Raw genomic sequence first — 21,243 nt, forward strand, 5'->3', positions numbered from 1 at the left:
AATAAAGCTGTTTTTAAAAATGGTAGATGAGATTTGGTAGGAGGCATTGTTTCGGTAATTTAGAGCAGCACACAATGAAAGAGAGAAAATGAAATAAGGCATCCGCTTTGTTCAGGGCATGTTTGGCCTGATGCAGCACACAACCATTTAGAGCAGCAAAGCGGGCAAGGAGGGCGCATTTCATTTATTCACCTGCAGTTTTCTTTTCGACAAGAGAGGGGATTCGAAATGGGACCTGAGTTGTGTGTGTTAACATCGAAGTGCATGTAACGTCAATAAATACAGTAGTGGAAGACAATCCAAGGATGCGACTAAAGGAAATTCACAAACCAAAAACTAAGAACATTGACCAAAAAAACCCAAAGGAAGGCTTTTTTAGAAAGAAATGCACCAACTTACAGCTTCTTCTTCCTTGCTGAGCAGTTTGGCACAGGACAAAAAGTCTTCATACTTTGCATAGGGAATAACTGGTTCTGGAAGTTCTCGGAGATAGAGTTTAAGAAGTGACGCCACTGTATGTACATCCGTGTTGCTGTGGAGACAGAAGTGTGAAGATATTCTTTGGAATACACTCTATGCTGTCCCATTTAGTTTTTCATCAAGTACACATCCAAGAGTCAGAATTCTATACGAGCTGGCAATTCAATCAGTAAGTTCCGCTTTCAAGGAGCACACAATTTCAAGACGCCTATGACTCTGGGAAGCTTCAGTGTGGTCTGAAAATATCCGGAGGTTCAAGCATTTTTCTTTTGTGTGTACTTGATGTTAAGCAAAAGTGTTAACTTTGGAAAACAATGCCAATATACCAGACTTTAAACGAAGCATAACACAATCTACAAAAAATACCAAATCCACCTATGCGTGCGTGTGTGCACTCAATGTCACAATCGTTACAAATCCTATCTTCATTTCTTATTCTTTAGAAGAGATTGGTGATTGGTTATAGATATCAGAAACTTAGTATGACATGTTATAACTTTTTAAGCAGAACTTATTTTGAAGATGATTGATTCTCAGCATGATTTCTAGTTGGGAATCCTTAGAGTCTTTTAGAAAGAGAAGGAATGTACTATAAAAACAAACAACGGAAACACAACCTGTCCCTTGTATAATGAGCAAAATTTATTTTTATTCCCTATTGACTATCAGAGTGACAGGATAATTTCTTAAAATATTAATTTACATTTTGCTCTATCTCCATGTTAATCCACGAAGATGGCTGACAGTAAAGACTACAACAGGTGACTTTTGTTTGTTTATTTATTTATTTATTATTTTAGGTGAGGGGGATAAAAGTGTGGCAAGGAGGAATTGGTGGGCAGGGACTGAAAGGCCAATTGACCTTGAGAAGTGGAAGAGCGGCAGTCAACAAGGTCAGGGATTCTGTAGGTACGGAGAATGAACACCCCACTCCCAGACCGTGTTGCAGGAAGTGACACGTCCCCAGAGGCGTATACCTTGAGAGCTACAATACAGTTGGATTTCCTGCCTCAGTGAATATTCTCTTGCCTCGAGGGTGAAATGGAAGTAGAGCTGACGTCACAAAACTACAGGGGCTGGGAAAATGGGCAACCCCGTTCTCAATTTTGGACTTAGGTTGATTTCATCAACTATTTCCCACATGTCTACTCTGTATTGAACTATAGAAACACACAGTGGCCAAGACCCCAAATGGTTAAAAAAAGATTATTTCAGCCTGCTCACAATTTATAATCCAGTGGGGACAGGGCATATTAAGTAGATAATAACACAAGTATATAATTGCAAAGTGTGGTGAGTGGTAAAAAGGAAAAGTATTGGCTGATATCTAATAACAAGAGAGGACTAATTAGGGGTTGGAGGGCTTCTCTGAGGAAATGATGCATAGGCCAAGGTCTGAAGGGGTGTAATAATTAACCAGGGGAGAGCAGAAGTACAAAAGAAGGCATGCCTGATTAAAGCAAGGCAGGTAAACAGAGCCCAAAGTGGGAGGGAACATCCTGTCCTTGAGGAGGTAACAAAAAGCTAAGGGAGAGCCAAGTTCAGATGGGACTGGATGAGGTTTGAGTGTAGGCAGCATTCTCACAGAGCCTGGGACTCCACCTTCCCCCAAATTAGGGCGAAGGCTGAGCTTCTTCATTTCAGGGTCGAAGTCAGTCAAAACAGGTCTTTTGTCAACCTTCTGCAGATGTTAAAATGATGGATGACCTCACAGGGCCTGTCTTAAATTAATTTTGTTCTTTCATAATTAAATAAATGCATTTTTTTCCTCTTAATATTCTGAACTGATAGGCAATATAGAAGTCAACTCAAAGGCTAGTAACGAAAATAAAAATCATGTCTCTGGGACATCTTGAAAACTGTGCCTACGCTCATTAATTCCTCACATTACTTTCTACAAAATTTTTTAAACCGATAGTCCTAACATAGTGTCAATGGTAAGACTAGTTCGTTTGTTTGTTTGTTTTGAAAAAACACTCTATTTCATGCATAGCAAAGCCCTTCTGTTTCTCTGGCTGTGTCACGAACCCCCGACCCTTGAAGGTGTAATCATCAGCGCTAACAAAGCCACAACCTGGGGCACGAGAGGCAGTGCAATCAGATATTACAATAAATGATTTGCCTCTTTCAGTTCTGCTCTAAGCCAACCCAAACCAACCCAACCCGTGACTAGGTTGGTTATGTTGCCTTCAAAACAATGACCATTGTGTTAGAGTTATAGGAAGGTACAGAGAAGAAGATAAAAATAAAACATAAAATAAGTATAACTTCAATACGTGGAATATGTTATCTATAATTTGACTAGAATACATAAAAATCTTTGTAAAGGAAATGTAACAAATAAATGAGGCAATAATGATAAATAAGAAATATACATTTAGTGAAAAATTCTGTTCTCATGTTCAGTGACTGACTATTCTTTACATTGACTCCCCCGCACGCGGATTTTAAGGAACGTAGCTTGCTTGCTGCGTGTGTTATTTGGCTTCTAAGGCAGCCGAGCTGTAGTACTGAGGACGTGTGAACACTAGATGGCACCATTGCAAAGTTCGAGCAATCAAGGGGCGCGAACGTTGTGAAGGATGAAAGGCTGCAGAATCATTCTTCATCCACCAGCAATTTTCTTAGCACCAGAGCTGCAGTAATGTTCCAAGAATAGACATATTTGAGCTATGAATCAAGGTAAGAGACGTGGATGGGATGATGATTTTATTCCTTCCCTAAAGTGATACGTTACATTAGCTTTCTAGCGTTACAGTACACACCCGCGCATGGTTAGCTATATAGAAATGATGAAGAAAAAAATGACCAAATACTTTTCCTTTTCTTGTCAATTAACAAAGGTTATTAAATTTTTACTTAAGGGCTAAAACTTAAGAATATACTACACTCTTTTGGGGGCTTTATTAAACTTAGGTTATTCTGTGGAAATAGAGACACCTACATTTTCCCAGCGTTCTCATTTTTGGCTTTGTCCTTTCCCACTGAATGGAAGAAAACAGTTGCTCCTGGGAAGACTCCAGCATGCGTGCCGGTTCTGATTCACCTCAAGGGGCTCACCGTCCATCTGCCCTTCTTGCCAGAAAGCCTCCTACTGCAGCGGGAAGTCTGGTGCTTGTCTGAAAAATCTCTTTGCGTATCCACTGTACAAAATGGCAGCCATTTGCATCTTACTGCCCAGCCTATCTCCTACTGAAAACCCACGATTCTAATAAATATTTGTTTACTATGGACAGCCAAATAAGTAAATACTAATATTGTGTGGTAACTGCCCGGTGTACCTCGGGGAATGTGCCATCTTTGTCCCAGAGAAATATATCTCAGTCTTTATCAAAGTGAAATAATGGGGCACCTGCGTGGCTCAGTCAGTTGGTTGAGTGTCCGACTTCCAATCTCAACTCAGGTCTCGATCTCAGGGTCATGAGTTCAAGCCCTGCATTGAGACTACTTAAAAAAAAACAAAAACAAAAAGTGAGTGACTGCCCTGTGGCAAAAGCCAGCATACAATGGAGAATTAAGATACCTAACCTGGTTAATAATAATAATAATAATAACAACAACAACAACACAGCAGCAGCAGCAACAGACCTATACATATCTCACTCTACATCAAGCCTGTGAGCAGGTCCTGTACTAACCCTGTTTCGGGTACTTGAACAAGAAACCACCCTGGTATGAAATTCTTTCCGGCTAATCACTGAGATAGGAGTGGTTTTAAAGTCTTTTGGTAGAAATTCAACATGATTTGCTAACATAAAATCATTATACAGACCTCAGGTCTCTTTCACTCACCTGGGGTAGAATCTGGTTTCAGAAATTAAGATGAATAATCATGCACGTTCTCTCCCGTGGTGGCAAAGAGGCGGAGACAGTCCCCAGGATCCCGAGTGAAGCACGCAGCAGAGCAGAACGTGCTGTGTAGCCTGTGCCCCTTAATTGATCAACATATGGGTTTTGTTTTCCTTTTATATTGTACTTGGCCTTTACTTCTGAGCCCTGCTTCCTCACATATAGTCTTTTTACCAAGCTTAAAGGGAGGAGGATTTCATGAGACTTTCACTGATGGACCTAGTTTTATATTCTCATGTGTGTGCCTTTGGTCATTCTGGAATCCTTCTTCCAATAACAGATCCTGAATATTTATGGTGGGCATGGCTTCATGCCATGTGTTGGGTGAAACAGAAATGAACAACATAGATCTTTTCATCCCCCTTGGGCTTAGATCTCTAACTAATCACCAACAATACTTTTCTATACCATGTCCCTATTGCTTAACACTTCCTGTAAATTCTAGCTGCTAAGTCCCTGTCAGGTGTGAGACCATAAGAATGTTTTTTGCAGTCCCTGGAAGTTGCCGGCTCTATTTATAATCTCCGTACCATATAGGCCTCTCACTAATCTGAACAGGGATGAAGAAGTCTGACAACAGTCCCTCCTTGTTTATCCACTATCCCCACCCCCTCCTTCCCTGATAAACAGACTCTCATCCATGGATCAGTTCAAATGCCACAGTAATTACAAGTATAATACTATACAGGCAAAACCTTGAAACTTTTAAGCCTTGAAATTAGAAATGGGAATTTTTCACCCTGGATGCTGTGCACAGAACACAACATAATCTGTTGATTTTCCTGAATAGAACGAATTTCCAATGCAACCACATTGCAAATTATTAAAGATATTGTGAACTTATTTGCAACACACACACAAGGAGATGACCCAAAATTCGCTTGGAATTAAGAAAAAATACTGTCATGTCCATCAGACTCCAGGGAGAACATACACGAAACTGAAGACATTCAGCCACGCTCTCATGACGAAGACTGCCGTCAGACTGTCTAAATAACATGCTGTTCTTTCCACCAAACTCACCAAGGCATAGAAAAGCAAATCTGAAGGTAGTAAGCAGTTCCAAATGAAGCTACGTGTTTACAAGAAAAGTCGGGTTCTGTTCAAACTTTGTTTTGGTTTTGTTTTGTTTTTACATAGCTGTCAAAACCAGTACACTTTGCAGCAGGGCAGCTTGACTCTGGTTCTGTCATGGCTCATCGTTGTTACGTGTCTCCAATGAATTATATACAACAACACGACAGTCTCACCGTCTGGACTACGCTGAATTAGTGCTTGTGCCAAGCAAGCCTCCCGGTGTAAAAGTAATGATGGCAGGGAGCTGCATGATGATCCCCACTGTGGACTGAGTCGCGTGCCCGCCCTCATTCAGCTGCTGAAGCCCTCACCTCTGGTGTGATGGCATTGGGAGACAGAACCTTTGGGAGATAATTGGGGTTAGGAGAGGCCATGAGGATAGGACCCTGGTTTTATGGGACTGGTGCCCTTATAAGAAAAGACACCAGAGAGCTTTCTCCCCAGCCCCTTGCTCATGCAAGGAGAAAAGGCCATGTGAACCCTGGGGGAGAAGACAGCTGTCTACAAGCCAAAACAAGAGCCTTTATCAGAACCTGACTGAGCTGGCACCCCGATCTCAGACTTCCAGCTTCCAGAGCCATGAGAAAATAAATTTCTGTTGGTTAAGCCACCCAGTCTGTGGCATTTTGTCATGGCAGCCAGAGGAGGCTAATAAGTCCCAAATCTGCATCTCGTGAGCTTACCTATAATGTGGATTTATGGAAATATTGTCAGATAGATCATTGTGATAGAGAAAAAAGTGATCAACCTTGGTTACACACTACAGTTGCATGGAAAGTTTTTCAAAATACTGACGATTGGATCCTATATATTCTGATATCATTGGTAGGGGCAGTGAGACTTTTAAACAGCTTCTCACATGATTCTCGTGTGCTGCCATGGTTGAGAATCATCAATACGGAACATGTATTTGGGGTAGAAATCTTCCAAGGAAAGGGGGCAATTCCAATGTGCAATGGTCACAAGATCATAAATCTGGCCACTCTCTCATGCATGGGACCCTACTAGTTATGCACTCGTCTGCTCAGTGTTCCCTGATGGGAGACAGGTGGGAGAAACATTGGTTGGGAGAGGCTGTTATGCTTAAACCAACTTGTCACATTGACCTTTCCTTTCCTACATCTAGAATTAATTATGTGTATAGATGTATCTTCCCTTACAATCCTAGCTAAACACATAAAAAGAATATTTGATAGTTTCATATACAACCAGCAGACCATCGACATCAGCACATGCATGCACGCATGCACACATGTGTGCCCCCACACACATACATGTGTGTAAGATACACAGAGGAACAGATAAAATACTCTGTTGTGTAGCTGTAGGAAGAGATTCTTTTGAGCAATGTGAGTCTGGTGAGTCCAAATAATAGACCCGTCAAACAAAAGTAGCTACATCCCCAAACTGAAAAAAACATCATGGATATTTGTCCATTTGTTATTTTTGATGAATATTTCCCATAGGTGTCTCTCATTTTATTATTATCGTTGTTGTTATTATTATTATTTGCCACCTCACTCTGCTCCTCCTTACTTGGCCATCATTCCTTGCCAGCCAGCTCCCCAGTTTTTCTTCCTCTGATGGCCTCTAAGTGCTGCTTTCCTGGAATCTACGCACACGCTCTGAGCTCAGCTATCACTCTTCTGTAATAACTACAAGGTACGCCTCGTCACACCAGACCTTTCCATTGAATTTGTGGATGTTCCATACATATTTTGAACTCCATGTAAACAAAGCTGGATAACAACAACAAAAAAACCTTGCAATAAAATTATTCCTCCTTTGCCATTTTCTCAACCATGGATGGCATCACCACTCACACAAATAAATAAGAAACCTAGAAGTCAGCCTAAATTTTGCTTTTCCTGAGACCCTAAATCTAACAGTGGTTAGTGATTCTCAGACTGAGCTGTACACTGGAATCCCCTGGAAAGTTTTAAAAAAAATACTCATGACTGGATCCTATATATTCTGATGTAAAACCTTACGAATCAATTCCCTCTTCAGAAGTCTCAGTGACATGCTCAAGTTCAAGTTCATACACTCATCTCCATTAATGTAATGTAAGGCCAGCTGGTTTTTCTGTTGCAAGCCTGTCTTCCTGTGCCCAGTCTCCTGAACATACACATATAGGTGGTAATCATTAGTAACAAATAAATATAAATGACAAGTAAAAGGCCTTGCTGGATAGCTTTTGAATGCTATGTTTGAATGCAAAGGGCAAATGTATAAGCATATACAGATAAATAAATACACATCACAAAGAAACATATATATTTACTTTATAGAGTAGTCATGAGAGTTGTCATCATCTAGTTAGTTTGAGCTACAGAGCATTGATGCACTTTATAAATAGCTACTCTATCTAAGTAAATTAAGGTAAATTCTTAAAGAATAAAAATAAAATCTGACTTTTTCCCTTATAGTACCAAGATGCTTTCACTGTAGAGGAAAGCCTACTGGGATTGAGGCATTTATAAAACTGGATGTAGAATATTCACAAAAGTTTCCTTAAGGAGGTATTATATTGGTATAACTATTTTAACAGGCTATCTTATACATACGTATGCATTCACTTCCAACAACATCAAAAAACTAAAACCTTAAGTTTCAGGTAGTAGATAAGCTCTGGAGGTCCAATGCACAGCCTACTGGAAATAGTCAACAAGGCTATTTTATAAAACTCCAAGTTGCTAAGAACCTAGATGTTAAAGTTCTCAGCACAGAAAAAGAAATTATAATTATGTGACCTGATGGGGGTGTTGGCTAACACGATGGTGGTAACCATAGTGCAATACATAAATGTATCAGACCGACATACTGTATACCTTAACCTTCTACGGTGGTATATGTGGATTATATCTCCATAAAAATAAATAATTTAAAAAGAGCAGAAGTGCTGTTGATTACTAAATTAATCAACATGGCTATTAAAATGAGTGAATATGTCCCTCCACCTCTGGTGATTTGGGACCTAAGTATCAATGTTATATGCAAATTATTTACCTTAGAAGCAATATTCAAATGCATATGATACAGTCTTATACTATAAATGACATTAATATTGTCCAAACTCTTAAGAACCAAGTCATAAAACATTTTTTCCTATAGAAATTAAAGCTGAAGTCAATGAAGTCACAAAGATTTTCTTATTAAACTGAGATCCTACTCAAATCAATGATGCATATAATTGCTTAGAAAAGGATTGACCTAAGGAATTATTCCAAAGTCACCAATGATAAAGAGATTAGGGACTAGGGATAGCCTGTTTACAAACCACAGAGATTCTATTTTAAGTGTGTGGGTATCTATCTCTATATCCTACACACACACACACGCACATGCACATGCACACACACGCACGCACACACACACGCACACACACACACACACATACTGCATACACATAAATATACATTTACTTCTTTGTAGAATTTTAAAAATGTATCCAGTCAGGTATGAAGAAAACTAAGACACTTCTTGATCGACTGTACGTGTTGGGCTTTGTTTTCACTAATTAGGGCCAGCAGATCTTCGCTGCACTTGTTTATAATTGTTTTAGGAAAAAGCTCAAGCCTTTGAGGTTCCACAGAGGATCTATAGCTGCCCACAGATGAAGCAGAGAGTTTACTCAAGGTTTTTAGTGAACAGGAACATTTTTTTTTTAAATTTCATTTACTTATTGGAGAGCGATAGAGTGAAAGAGAGAGAGCACAAGTAGGGTGAGGGGCAGAAGGAGAAGCAGACTGTCTGCCGAGCAGGGAGCCCGACGTGGGGCTGGATCCTGGGACTCCAGGATCATGATCTAAGCCAAAGGCAGACGCTTAACCAACTGAGCGCCCAGGCGCCCCGACATGAGCATTCTTAATCTAGGTTGGGAATTACGCTGAACTAATATCTACACGTTAGCACTTTCCCTGGCTGTTCTATGGAACATAATTTCCTAAACTCACAAAGTGTAAAATAAATGCCAAAAAATGTAAGAATGATTAAAAAGATTAGAAGATTATTGTTGACCTAGATGACCCATTTTTAGGTGGGTATAAAGAGACTATTCACGTAAGAGACATAAGAAAATCCATTTATAGGCAAAAATAGACAAGGCAAGAAACAACAATTGTTGGAGAGGATGTGGAGAAAGGGGATCCCTCCTACATTGTTGGTGGGAATGCAAGTTGGTACAGCCACTCTGGAAAACCGTGTGGAGGTCCCTTAAAAAGTTAAAAATTGAGCTACCCTATGATCCAGCCATTGCGCTACTGGGTGTTTACCCCAAAGATACAGACGTAGTGAAGAGAAGGGCCATATGCACCCCAATGTTCATAGCAGCAATGTCCACAATAGCTAAATCGTGGAAGGAGCCGAGATGCCCTGCAACAGATGACTGGATTAAGAAGTTGTGGTCCATATATACAATGGAATATTACTCAGCAATCAGAAAGAATGAGTTCTCAACATTTGCTACAACATGGACGGCACTGGAGGAGATAATGCTTAGTGAAATAAGTCAAGCAGAGAAAGACAACTATCATATGATTTCTCTCATCTATGGAACATAAGAACTAGAATGATCAGTAGGGGAAGAAAGGGATAAAGGAAGGGGGGGTAATCAGAAGGGGGAATGAAACATGAAAGACTATGGACTATGAGAAACAAACTGAGGGCTACAGAGGGGAGGGGGGTGGGGGAATGGGATAGACCGGTGATGGGTAGTAAGGAGGGCACATATTGCATGGTGCACTGGGTGTTATACACAACTAATGAATCATCGAGCCTTACATCGAAAACCGGGGATGTACTGTATGGTGACTAACATAATATAATAAAAAATCATTATTAATTAAAAAAAAAAAAAAAAAAAAAAAAAGAAAATCCATTTATAGGAAATTTAAAATTATACTAAGCAAATAGCACTTCCTATTCCATGGACTATGTGACTATGGTTTGAGGGAGGTGGGGTAACAACACATCTCTTGCTCACCTCACATTTCCTCTAGGAATGGCTCATAAATCAGAATAACTGGATGAAATACTCTACATCATCTAGGTATACTACGATTATGCAATTATCTAAATAGATTTTGTAAGTGGTGAGCTTTCAGTTCTTGCTTAAATGGGATATGCAATTTTTCCTAACATTTCACTCCTGACACGCAGACCTCGAAGGCATTCTTTCCTAGAGTTTACATGGCTCTACCAGTTTCCACATCTTTACATTAGTAAATGTATATACCTGAGACTATCACATAGCCCTTTCTGGCTTCAATTGTACCGAGGCCTTGAAGTGTTCTGGGTTGTAATTTCAGTTTCACTGGTCCTCAAAATCTCGGCAAACTGTTAATGAACTTGGCTTGGCTACAATAAAAAGTTACAGCTGCATTTAGTTACTTCACAATTTTATATTGTTTGCTTACCTATTTTTCCTTTTACTAAACTCTGCAGATGGAATTTCAGGAGAAACAAAAAAATGTGATCATCATTATACATTCAACAATTTATTCTGTTCCTAGAGATTTCAGATTATGCAACCAAGGATTTCCCAGAAAGGCACGGTTGGGGTTCTGGTGCGCAGGGGGTATATTCATGCTAAAAAAAATGTATTTTTAAATGTTCTTAACAGCATTTAAAACCTACATACATACTTTAATCTTTCTATTTTAAAATAAAAAATAAAACAGAGCCAAATATCACCATAATTTTCTAGCTAACAAAAACTAAATAGCAATCAAAGTTTCCTTAATATGTGTGTGTGTGTGTGTGTATATATATATATATATATATATATATATATATACTTTTTTTTCTTATTGTGTCCCCAACACTGACTTAATTGCATATTGCCCATTTCCTTCCATAATTGCCACATGTTTGGAGAATTTTGAATATCTGATTCTGGGATAAACAATAAACGATGAAACATTCTTTTCCAGAGAAGTCAGTATTTTTAAATTTTTTTCCAGTAAAGTCAGTAAGGTAGAAAACAAAACCTTTGTGTCTTATAGAGGAGAAGAGTAAATAGAAGCCTGCTGTTACGTTGCTGAATCTCTGACGAATAGTGTTAGAAGGAACTTAAAAGAATTTGCTGATATATCCAGGCGAGTCCACAAATCAACACCCAAACCATCCAAGTCCATGCAAAACTCATTCCTTCTCTGAACACTTCAACAGTCTTTTTTTATGACACAAACGCAGTCTCAACGTAGAGGCTAAATGACACCATCCCAGTTTATTTTTGTGGATATATATACCGAGGGAAAGGACAAAAAACTTTAAAAAATCCAGGCTGTATATTTATTGGGTGTCTCATATTAAAATCTGTCATGCTTTTTGTTGGAAAGAATACTTTGCTCCCACATATACAGAAATTTATTATCTTAGTGCTGTTTTCTACTTGGACCATTTTTAAGAGAGGTCTGTGTAAGCGTGAAGAGAGAGACAAACACAATTTTATGGAGAAGTAGTAAGGGGTTTTGTTTTTGCTTCGTTGTTTCATTGTTCTTGTTTTGTTATAAATCACTTTGGAAGTAGGCTGCACGCATATTCACAAGAGCATTTCTGGAGTACAAACCAGAGGTACTGGACTTAATTTAGAGCTGTGGCTCTTAGGGAATGATAAACCCATTCATAAGATTATGAGTCTATATTGACACACGAAGGCATTTTGCTTCAGTTGACAAAATAATATCCTGACAGAATTTTAGAAGTTGTTTTGAAACATGACAATTTTCAGGCTTCCTAAATTGGACGTTGTGAAAATAAGCATACGAATTGTCTACTTATTGAGGTATCAGAAATACTGGCATCCTTTCATTCAATAAATATATTCAAAATATACTCCTTATATTCCTTTTATTCAACAAAGGTTTATTATGAGCCTACACTGTGTCAGACATTTTTCTAGATGCTAGGGATAAACAAGGTGATCAAGATTCATTAAATGCCCCACTTTCTTTAAGCTCATATTTGATATAAATGTAGAGCTCTATTTTATGAATACAGTTTTAAATGAATATCCACAGTGATATCCTCCTGGGTATGAAGAGGCATGCTCCCGTGGTTTCAGTTATTTATCACGATCCTAAATAGAACAGTATTATTGCTTCTTCAGCAATTTTCAACCATTTCCTTATAATAAATTATCACAATAATCAGAGAAATCAAATATTTTAAAACCATATGACTTCTAAAGGGCACATACAAGTGGTTCATAAGCACATAAAAAGATACACATCGGTAGTCGCTAGGGGAATGCAAATGAAAACAGTGACACCATTTCACACTCACTAGAATGGCTAGAATAAAAAATGGGCATGCTCTCATCCATTGCTGGTAGAAATATGAAATGGTGCAGCCACTTTGGAAAACGGTTGGGCCGTTCCCCAAGCGTTAAACATAGACACGAGAATTCTACTTCCAGGTATATACCCAGGAGAAGTGAAAATATATGTCCACACAAAAAAATTGTGCATGCATGTTCACAGCATCATTATTTATAAAAGCCAACAAACAGAAACAATAGAAATATCTGCCAATAGATAGATGGGTAAACAAAATGTCGTACACCCACAGCATGAAATCTATTCACCAATGAAAAGCAACAAACTACTGATACGTGACATAACATGGACAACCCTCAAGAGCGTTACACTAAGTGGAAAAAGCTCGATGCAAGAGACCATATATTGAATAATTCTGTGTCCAGAGAAGGGAAAACTGACAGAGACAGAAGTAGATTAGTGGTTGTCTAGTCATGCGAGCTGCTGGAAGGAACCGTAAATGGCAGACGGGATGTTATTCGGGTGACGAAAACGTTCTAAACTGCTATGGACTAATGGTTGCATAACTTGGTAAATTTGTCAAAAATCACTGAATTCTACACTTGCAATGAGTGAATCACATGATATGTAAAATATGATGCAATAAATTTATTTCAGAAAACACATGCCTTAAGGAATATGCTTTCACCAAGCGCATGCAAGAATATTTACAATCTGACTAAGATACACACAAGCACCCACTTTCAGAATGTAAAACCTTGCAGGTATCTTGTTTCTTTCAGTAGGAATTGCCATGGAGATTTCAAAACAGAAATGAAGATATCCTAGATTAAAAACACTGAAGAGCTTAGGTTCACGCGTAGGTTCAAGCATATTACTTTTCCTTATCATATAAAATATTAGAATCATCATTATCATCAACATCATGATATATGACAATGGCAATCAATGTGCTAAGTGTCTTATTCCATTACGTCACTTCTTCCGGTGTTTTGTTCCATTTTGGTTTATTCATTTATTTAGTTAGTTAGTTTTTTAAATTAAGATTTTTATTTTAATTTCAGCATAGTTAACATGCGTTTTGTTTTATTTTTAAGTGCATTAATACAACAACCCTGTGGCTTAAGCGTTACGATTTTCGTTTTACACATGAGGAAACTAGGGGTTTTGAGAAGTGAAGTAACTAGTCCCAGGTTGTTAACTTAGGTAGTAAATGATGGGCCTACCTGAGCTCTTATTCCTACACTGCTTCCTGGCAAATAAGTATACGAACACCACCTGATATGCCAAATACTGTGAAACTTCTTGTTGATTGACTATTTTTATTCAAAACTCATTTCAGTAGAAGTGAGCTCCAAATTTATCCAGAGATAAATTGACCTCACACTGGTCAGAATGGCTAAAATTAACAACACAGGAAACAACAGATGTTGGCGAGGATGCAGAGAAAGGGGAACCCTCTCACACTGTTGGTGGGAATGCAGACTGGTGCAGCCACTCTCGAAAACGGTATGGAACTTCCTCAAAAAGTTAAAAATAGAACTACCCTATGACCCGGCAATTGCAGTAGTAGGCATTTACCCAAAGGATACAAAAATAGTGATTTGAAGTGGTACATACACTGTTTATAGCAGCAACGTCCACAATAGCCAAACTATGGAACGAGCCCAGATGTCCATCAACTGATGAAGGGATAAAGAAGATGTGGTATAGGAGCGCCTGGGTGACTCAGTCGGTTAAGTATCTGCCTTTGGCTCAGGTCCTAGTCTCACAGTCCTGGGATCAAGCCCCACATTGGGCTCCATGCTCAGTGGTGAGTCTGCTTCCCCCTCTCCCTCTGCTCCTCCCCACCCCCACTCATGCTCTCTCACTCTTTCTCTTAAATAAATAAATAAAATTTAAAAAATAAAAATAAAAAAGATGTGATTGATATGTATATATATCTCATACACACACACACACACACACACACACACACACACACACACACATATATATATATATATATATATATAATGGAACTTTACTCAGCCATCAAAAAGAATGAAATCTTGCCATTTGCAATGATGTGGAGAGAGCCAGAGTGTATTATGCCGAGTGAAATAAGTCAGTCAGAGAAAGACAAATACCATAAGATTTCACTCATATGTGGAATTTAAGAAACAAAACAGATGAACATAGGGGAAAGGAAGGAAAAATAAAATCAGATAAAAACAGAGAGGGAGGCAAACCATAAGAGACTCTTAACTACAGGGAACGAACTGAGGGTTGATGAAGGGAGATAGGTGGGGGATGGGCTAAACGGGTGATACGTATTAAGGAGGGCACTTGTGATGAGCACTAGGTGTTATATGTTAGTGATGAATCACTAAATTCTACCCCTGAAACTAATAATACACTATACATTAACTAACTTGAATTTAAATAAAATTTAAAAATTTTTTAAAAAGAAGAAGAAAAAAAAACCCTAAAAAAATAAAGATAAAATGAAAGGAAAGTGAAACTCATGTCCTTGCCTTCCAATGTGCGGGCTTTTAGATATATCACCAAGAGAGTAAGCACGATGAAACATGACAGGTTTCTAGCTAACAACCTGCACTACATAAAATATTTAGTAAATAATACCCATTCATGTGAATATTTTCCACATACAAAATACTTCCCTTTAAAGCTCATTAATTTTTCAAAGCCTGGTAGGTTTACAAAGGGGTTTCACAGAACCCTAGTGAGTTACACTCATTGTTCAAATTGGGTAAGAAGCCACATGTTCAGGGAAGGGGGCCTGCCAGTGTTGCTGAGGAGTGGTCTGAAGTGTGGGCTATTCCAAGTGCAATACCACACAAACGGAACACTAAGGGACATCAAATCGCACCATAGGAATGTTAGTCCTTCTGATTATATCAAGTAGGAAGTACCAGTTGGAAATGAGTGAAGTGTTGAAGTGGTACCAATACTTGCCAATCTCCATTTTCATCAAGTACACAGAAGGCCTTAGGGCCGGTCTTCGGAAAGCAGCTGTATTCAGCTGGCATTTAATAACACATCTTGTCATTGCATTTATGCCTTTAGTGACCTGTGATTTATAGTGAGTGTGCTGGTTTTCAACTAACAATAATGGTATCGAATTCTTTTTACAACAAAATTGATTAAACAGTGAATAAATGTAAAGGGAAATACTAAAGCTAGCACAGGTGTTCTGTGGATACGGCTAAAATCGTGATGGTACTGTGGGAATGACAGAAGTCTGGGATATACTCTAAGGCAATGCTTATCAAATCTGGTCACGCCATCATAATATTTGAGAACTGCATCAAAAAATAGGAATGTTAGAAGTCACCACAGTTAAACAGCGGTTCAGGTTTGGGGGGGACGCGCTGGCTCCTCTCCTGGATTCAGAGAATCACTTAAGGTGCTGAAAACAGGTAACCAGTTTACCACCTACACATTCAGGGCTTGCCTTAGGCAAACTCCTGGGAGTCAGTTCTTTGCTTTTCCAACTCTTCACCTAGCCACATGCCCTTAAGCTACCACTTGCTTTCTTCACTTTCCTCCATCAAATCCTATCTGTAGATCCTTTATTCACACTATGATACAAAGGCTCTATAACTGTATAGTTTGCTACTGAACTCCCCAGTGTTTGATTTTTTACATGGATCAAAGCATAAAGGTGCAGGGAAGTTCTTTATAGATTGTTCTAAAATTTCAGGCCCATTTCAGCAGGTAGGAAAGAATATATTTTACGCATTAACTGTATACCCCAGAAAATAAATGATCTTTCGCAGTAGCTTAAGACCAGCCCAGCTGAGTCAGAACTAACATGTTGCTTCCAATAATGCCATGAGGTTGATTTTTTCCTCTCGTTTCATATATGAGAAAACTATCACTTTAAATGAGCATTTCTTCTTACCCCACACTCCTGTACCCTATAGTCTGGCTAGTATTTTCCAACTTATGATTTGAGAACCATGCATATAAGAATTACTTGGGGATTTGTTTGAAATTCAGATTCCAATGCACCCTCCAACCTTTTAAAACTGTAGTGAGAGCCAGTGGGCTGTGAGCTTCCGAATCCTGAGACACTTCTCTGGGTCATTCTTCTGCAAACTAACGTTTGAGAATCTCTACTGTCGGCAGTGTTCCCCCCTTTCAAGTCCACTTTTTATAACTCAGGTCAGTAGTCCTCAAAGCTATAGTGCTACTCAGAAGATAAAAATTAAAATATATGTCTGCCTTCTAAGTTTTAGACTTTAAAAAAAAATTATCTCTGTAGAACTGCAGTTTGTTTATCGATCCTAATTCAGTCACAAAAACAAATAAAAAATAAACAAGATGGTAGAAGAAAAGAAAGAGGGTCAAGGGCAAAACAAAGTCTGTGGGAAGGTGTCTGGGGTACCGGGGACAGCAGCTACCTTATGGGATTCTTGGACAGAATGTGTAAAATCATTGATTTCTACAGCCTTCTGTCCTTGCTCTTTTAAGGACGTGTGTTGTAAGTGCATAGTTTTTTTGTTGCTGAACAATTAATGCCCTGATGGTGATGCCCACACCATCATTCTTGACCCTATCTTTTCAGCAATTCCAAAACGTATCTTCTTTAACAGCTGATGCCACCTGGAGAGCTTGGGAAATGAAAGAACATTCCACTTCTAATCTGATTTTACACATTCTGTATTTCATTTTTATCCCCTCAAAGCGGGGAAATTCAATATAAAACGTTATATTTTAATTTGTTTTCATTTCTGAACAGAAATAATAAAGAAAAGAATGGTTAGGAACTATGGTATGTGCTGTTTTTTACAGTTGACAATCAATTGATAAAATACAAATTCTTTCAGGTCAGTGAAAATGTCCTTCCTCACAAAATTCACTTTGGTCAAGGAGTCTGTGGGAATATGTCATCTAACTGTAGGAACAAAAAGTCATGCATACCTAACAGTGTTAAACTTGAACCTCAGAACAGGGAAAATAGCATGACATCATTAAAGAACAGAAAGTGCATACTCTAATAGAGCTGGTCCATGTGCCTGCAACCAAAGTTTAAATAGTGTGTTCCAAATTTCTTTTTCTCAATCTTTTTTTTTTCTCCATAAGACAGCATACTTCTTCTCATTCAAATATGAAATATTATCTTCCAAATGGGTTTATAGCTTCAAAAGCACAGGCTGATTTATGAATACAGATGGTTGTTAGTGTAGGACTGGTGTGTGCAAAACATTGAAAACAACAGATGCAGAATTAGACAAAGCAATGCACTGATATCACAACTTATTACACAGTCCTTGAAATCATGTCTGTGAAAGCTCCTTAGTGACATGGAAGTTGTTCCTGATATAACGTTAACAAGTAAAGACAAGGTGTAAAAATTGTGTGATTCCAATGCTTTGTATAAATACATATCGGTATTTAGAAATATCTGTAAGTTTAAGTTTCTACTTATCTACTTACTTATACATTATATATAGCAAGAGCTGGGTTATTTACTTTTGAAATAGCCATCCTCCCTTCTTATAGTCTTCTGTATTCTAAATTGCATACAAAATGCTATAATTTAAAATATGATCTTAATAATATTTAAATTAAATTTTAATAACACTTTATACTGTTATAATTTTTTAAAGTTATTAAGGAAGTTCGCTTTAAAAATCAAATTTTAGGGCTTAATATTGGAGCGCCAATAACATTAGGCCTTAATATTAAAATTAGAGATTATTTTCGCAGAATTCCTGTGAGAATTCCTTTCTACATTTTAACACATGTGGAGATAAAAGCTACATCTTGTTGACTCTGGTGAGAGAGAAGCATTATGAGGATACACAGGGGAATAGACTTACTCATTCTCGCTCTTTCTCATATTTCACAATGAGAAATTTCTGTACTTTGCTTTACAGCCTAACATCTATTGAAAACATCATATGTACACAATCTATATTTTTAAACTCACAACGTTTTAAAAATCAGTTTGATGGTGAACGTTGATGAAACTAACTTGAGCTAGCAAATGTTCCAAGGCAGGTTGTTTTCACATCCCCAAAACTGAAACCCGAGCTACCTAGGACTTGGCCATGAGAAATTTCAAACTCAGACAATTAACTGAAAAAGCAGATGGGGCAGAATACTCTACATGTTCTGAAAATAATCTTACTTTTCTTGGGAAATTATGGATTATTTATTCCCCTACCAGTGTAGTTGACAATTACATTTTCCACAAATATGTGACTCTCTTCTTTATATTTCCCTGTTCATGGATCTGGAAGTCTTTTTTTCTTTTTTTTTAAATCAGCAGAATCCAGTAATTTGCATATGTGTCTCCCTATGACAGAGAGACCCAAGCTTGACTATCAAAACGAGGATATTTAGATTGCCAGAATGTGATATTGTGATATAACAGGAAATATCTATTTTTGGATTTTTTTCCTGACTCCTGGCCAGAGTTCCTAAAACCCTTGTAATTCTCTAAATAATCAAAGTAATAGAAACATCTTTTGTTATTTGGGTATTTGGTATTTGGTTTTAATCCCCAGTTCCTAAAGTAGTTCTAGTGATGAAGGTGAAAGAAAAGACTTCATTATTCATAACAAACCCCTTTCAGCCACACCCAAGTTTATGTTAATGAGGTGACTTTGGGAAAGCCCCTTGGATGGGAGTGGGTGGTTGCCAGAGGAAGAAACCATGTGATGAGGATGTCGGAACTTTCAGCTTTAAGCCTCAGTCTTGGGGGAGAGAAGAGGGTACTAGAGATTTGTTCAGTCACCAATGGCTACACAAGGAAGCCTCCATAAAAAGTTCATAACTGAAGGGGTTCCGAGGCTTCTGGGCTAGTGAACTCGCTGGAAGGGGGCATGCCTGGTGAGGCCCTGGAAGCTCTGCCCCCTTCCCCATTCCTGCCCTATGCAGCTCTTCCATTTGGCTATTCTGGAGTCGTATCCTTTTATAATAAACCGGTAATCTAATAAGTAAACTGTTTTCCGGAGTTGTGTGAGCTCTTCTAGCAAATTGTGAAGTCCAAGTAATCTGCGATTTGTAACTGGTTGGCCAGTGGTATGTGACAACCTGGGACTTGCGACTGGTCTCTGCAATTGGGGAGGTGAGCAGACCTGTGGATCTGCACTAACTCTGGGCAGTTAATATCAGAATTTAATAAAATTGTAGGACACCCAGTGGGTGTTCACCAATAATTAGAGAATTGCTTGCTGTGGAAAACCTACACATTTGGTGTCAGAAATATTCTGTGGGGGGGCGCCTGGGTGGCACAGCAGTTAAGGGTCTGCCTTTGGCTCAGGGCGTGATCCCGGCGTTATGGGATCGAGCCCCACATCAGGCTCCTCTGCTAGGAGCCTGCTTCTTCCTCTCCCACTCCCCCTACTTGTGTTCCCTCTCTCGCTGGCTGTCTCTATCTCTGTCGAATAAATAAATAAAATCTTTAAAAATATATATATATTCTGTGGGTAGAATAATAGAAAATATTAGTTTTTCTTTACAGAGTCATCATTTTTTAACATGTAAGTAAAATTATTCCATTTACTTGTTAAAAATATTTCAATGGATTTCCATTTCACTTAGAAGGAAAACGAAATTCCTTAATCCATAATCTCCTGGGCTACGCAAGATCCATCTCTTCCCCCTGTCTCCCAAGACTGTACTCAACATTCACTGTATTCCAGTCACAATGTCCTTCTTTCGGGTCTTCAAACAAGCTAAGCCATGCCCGTCTCAAGGCCTTCGTGCTTCATATTCCACCTACAGTGTGCCTCTACCATAGCTTAGATATGGCAAGCTTCTTCCTGTCATTCCAGCTAAACCTGAAAGTTATATTCTCAGGGAGATGTGTGTTTCCACCACTTCACTCTCTAGCATATTAGCATGTCATCCTTACCACTCTCTGAAATTATTTACATATTGACTGTTTATTGTTTATCTGCCCACCACTACTAATGCGAACCCCAGAAGAGAACTGACTGTTTTTTTCACCTAGAACAGGTATCTTAGTGTCTAAGACATACTGAACACGCCAAAGTTATTTGTTGAATGAATGAATGAGATGAACTCTCTCCAAAGGTGACTGTCAATAATTTCTTTCACCCTTATCCATTCATGTCACTCCTTCTACCAAGAAGTGGAACCAATTTTTAATCTCTTTTTATCAGAACTGGCCTTATGATTTACTTTGGACGAGTAGTATTTGGTGGATATGACATTGTGCCAGTTCGAGGCCTAACTCTTCATAGGCCTTATAGCTTCCACTCTTAAACTGTCTTTCAGTCCTGCGATACTGTGTAAAACGTTGTAATAATTGGTTAAAGAGAGAAGCCCTGTAGGACACAAGACTGCAGAGAGAAAGAGAGAGGCTCAACCCGCCATGAGCCACTTCGGCGGCCCAGCGTAGGCACCAGGCTTGGAAGGTAGCTCTCTAGGATACCGCGGCTACATTAGATCCTGGCAACGGATGCCATGTCTTTGCCAAGCACTCCCCAAATGCAGAATCTGAAAAGGTTGCTGCTGTTTTTAAACCAAAAACTTTGGACCGGTTTGCTCTGCAGCAAGAGATACCTGAAACCGC

The 21,243-nt window shown here is 38.7% G+C and overlaps 1 protein-coding gene across 8 annotated transcripts in view; it reads right to left on the bottom strand.

Moving 5' to 3' along the window:
* The window catches only part of ARHGAP24 (Rho GTPase activating protein 24), a 484,542-nt gene that overhangs the window by 22,482 nt on the left and 440,817 nt on the right, over positions 1–21,243 (bottom strand). For all 8 annotated transcript variants that reach the window (XM_087864013.1, XM_045791049.2, XM_087864014.1 and 5 more), the window contains one exon: positions 400–532. In XM_087864013.1, coding sequence (XP_087720139.1) covers positions 400–532 — 133 coding nt within the window. The remainder of the gene's footprint in view (positions 1–399; positions 533–21,243) is intronic.

The sequence above is a fragment of the Ursus americanus genome, chromosome 8 (genome assembly GCF_024610735.1).
Source record: "Ursus americanus isolate L20-20 chromosome 8, mUrsAme1.1.p, whole genome shotgun sequence".
NCBI classification, from domain to species: domain Eukaryota; kingdom Metazoa; phylum Chordata; class Mammalia; order Carnivora; family Ursidae; genus Ursus; species Ursus americanus.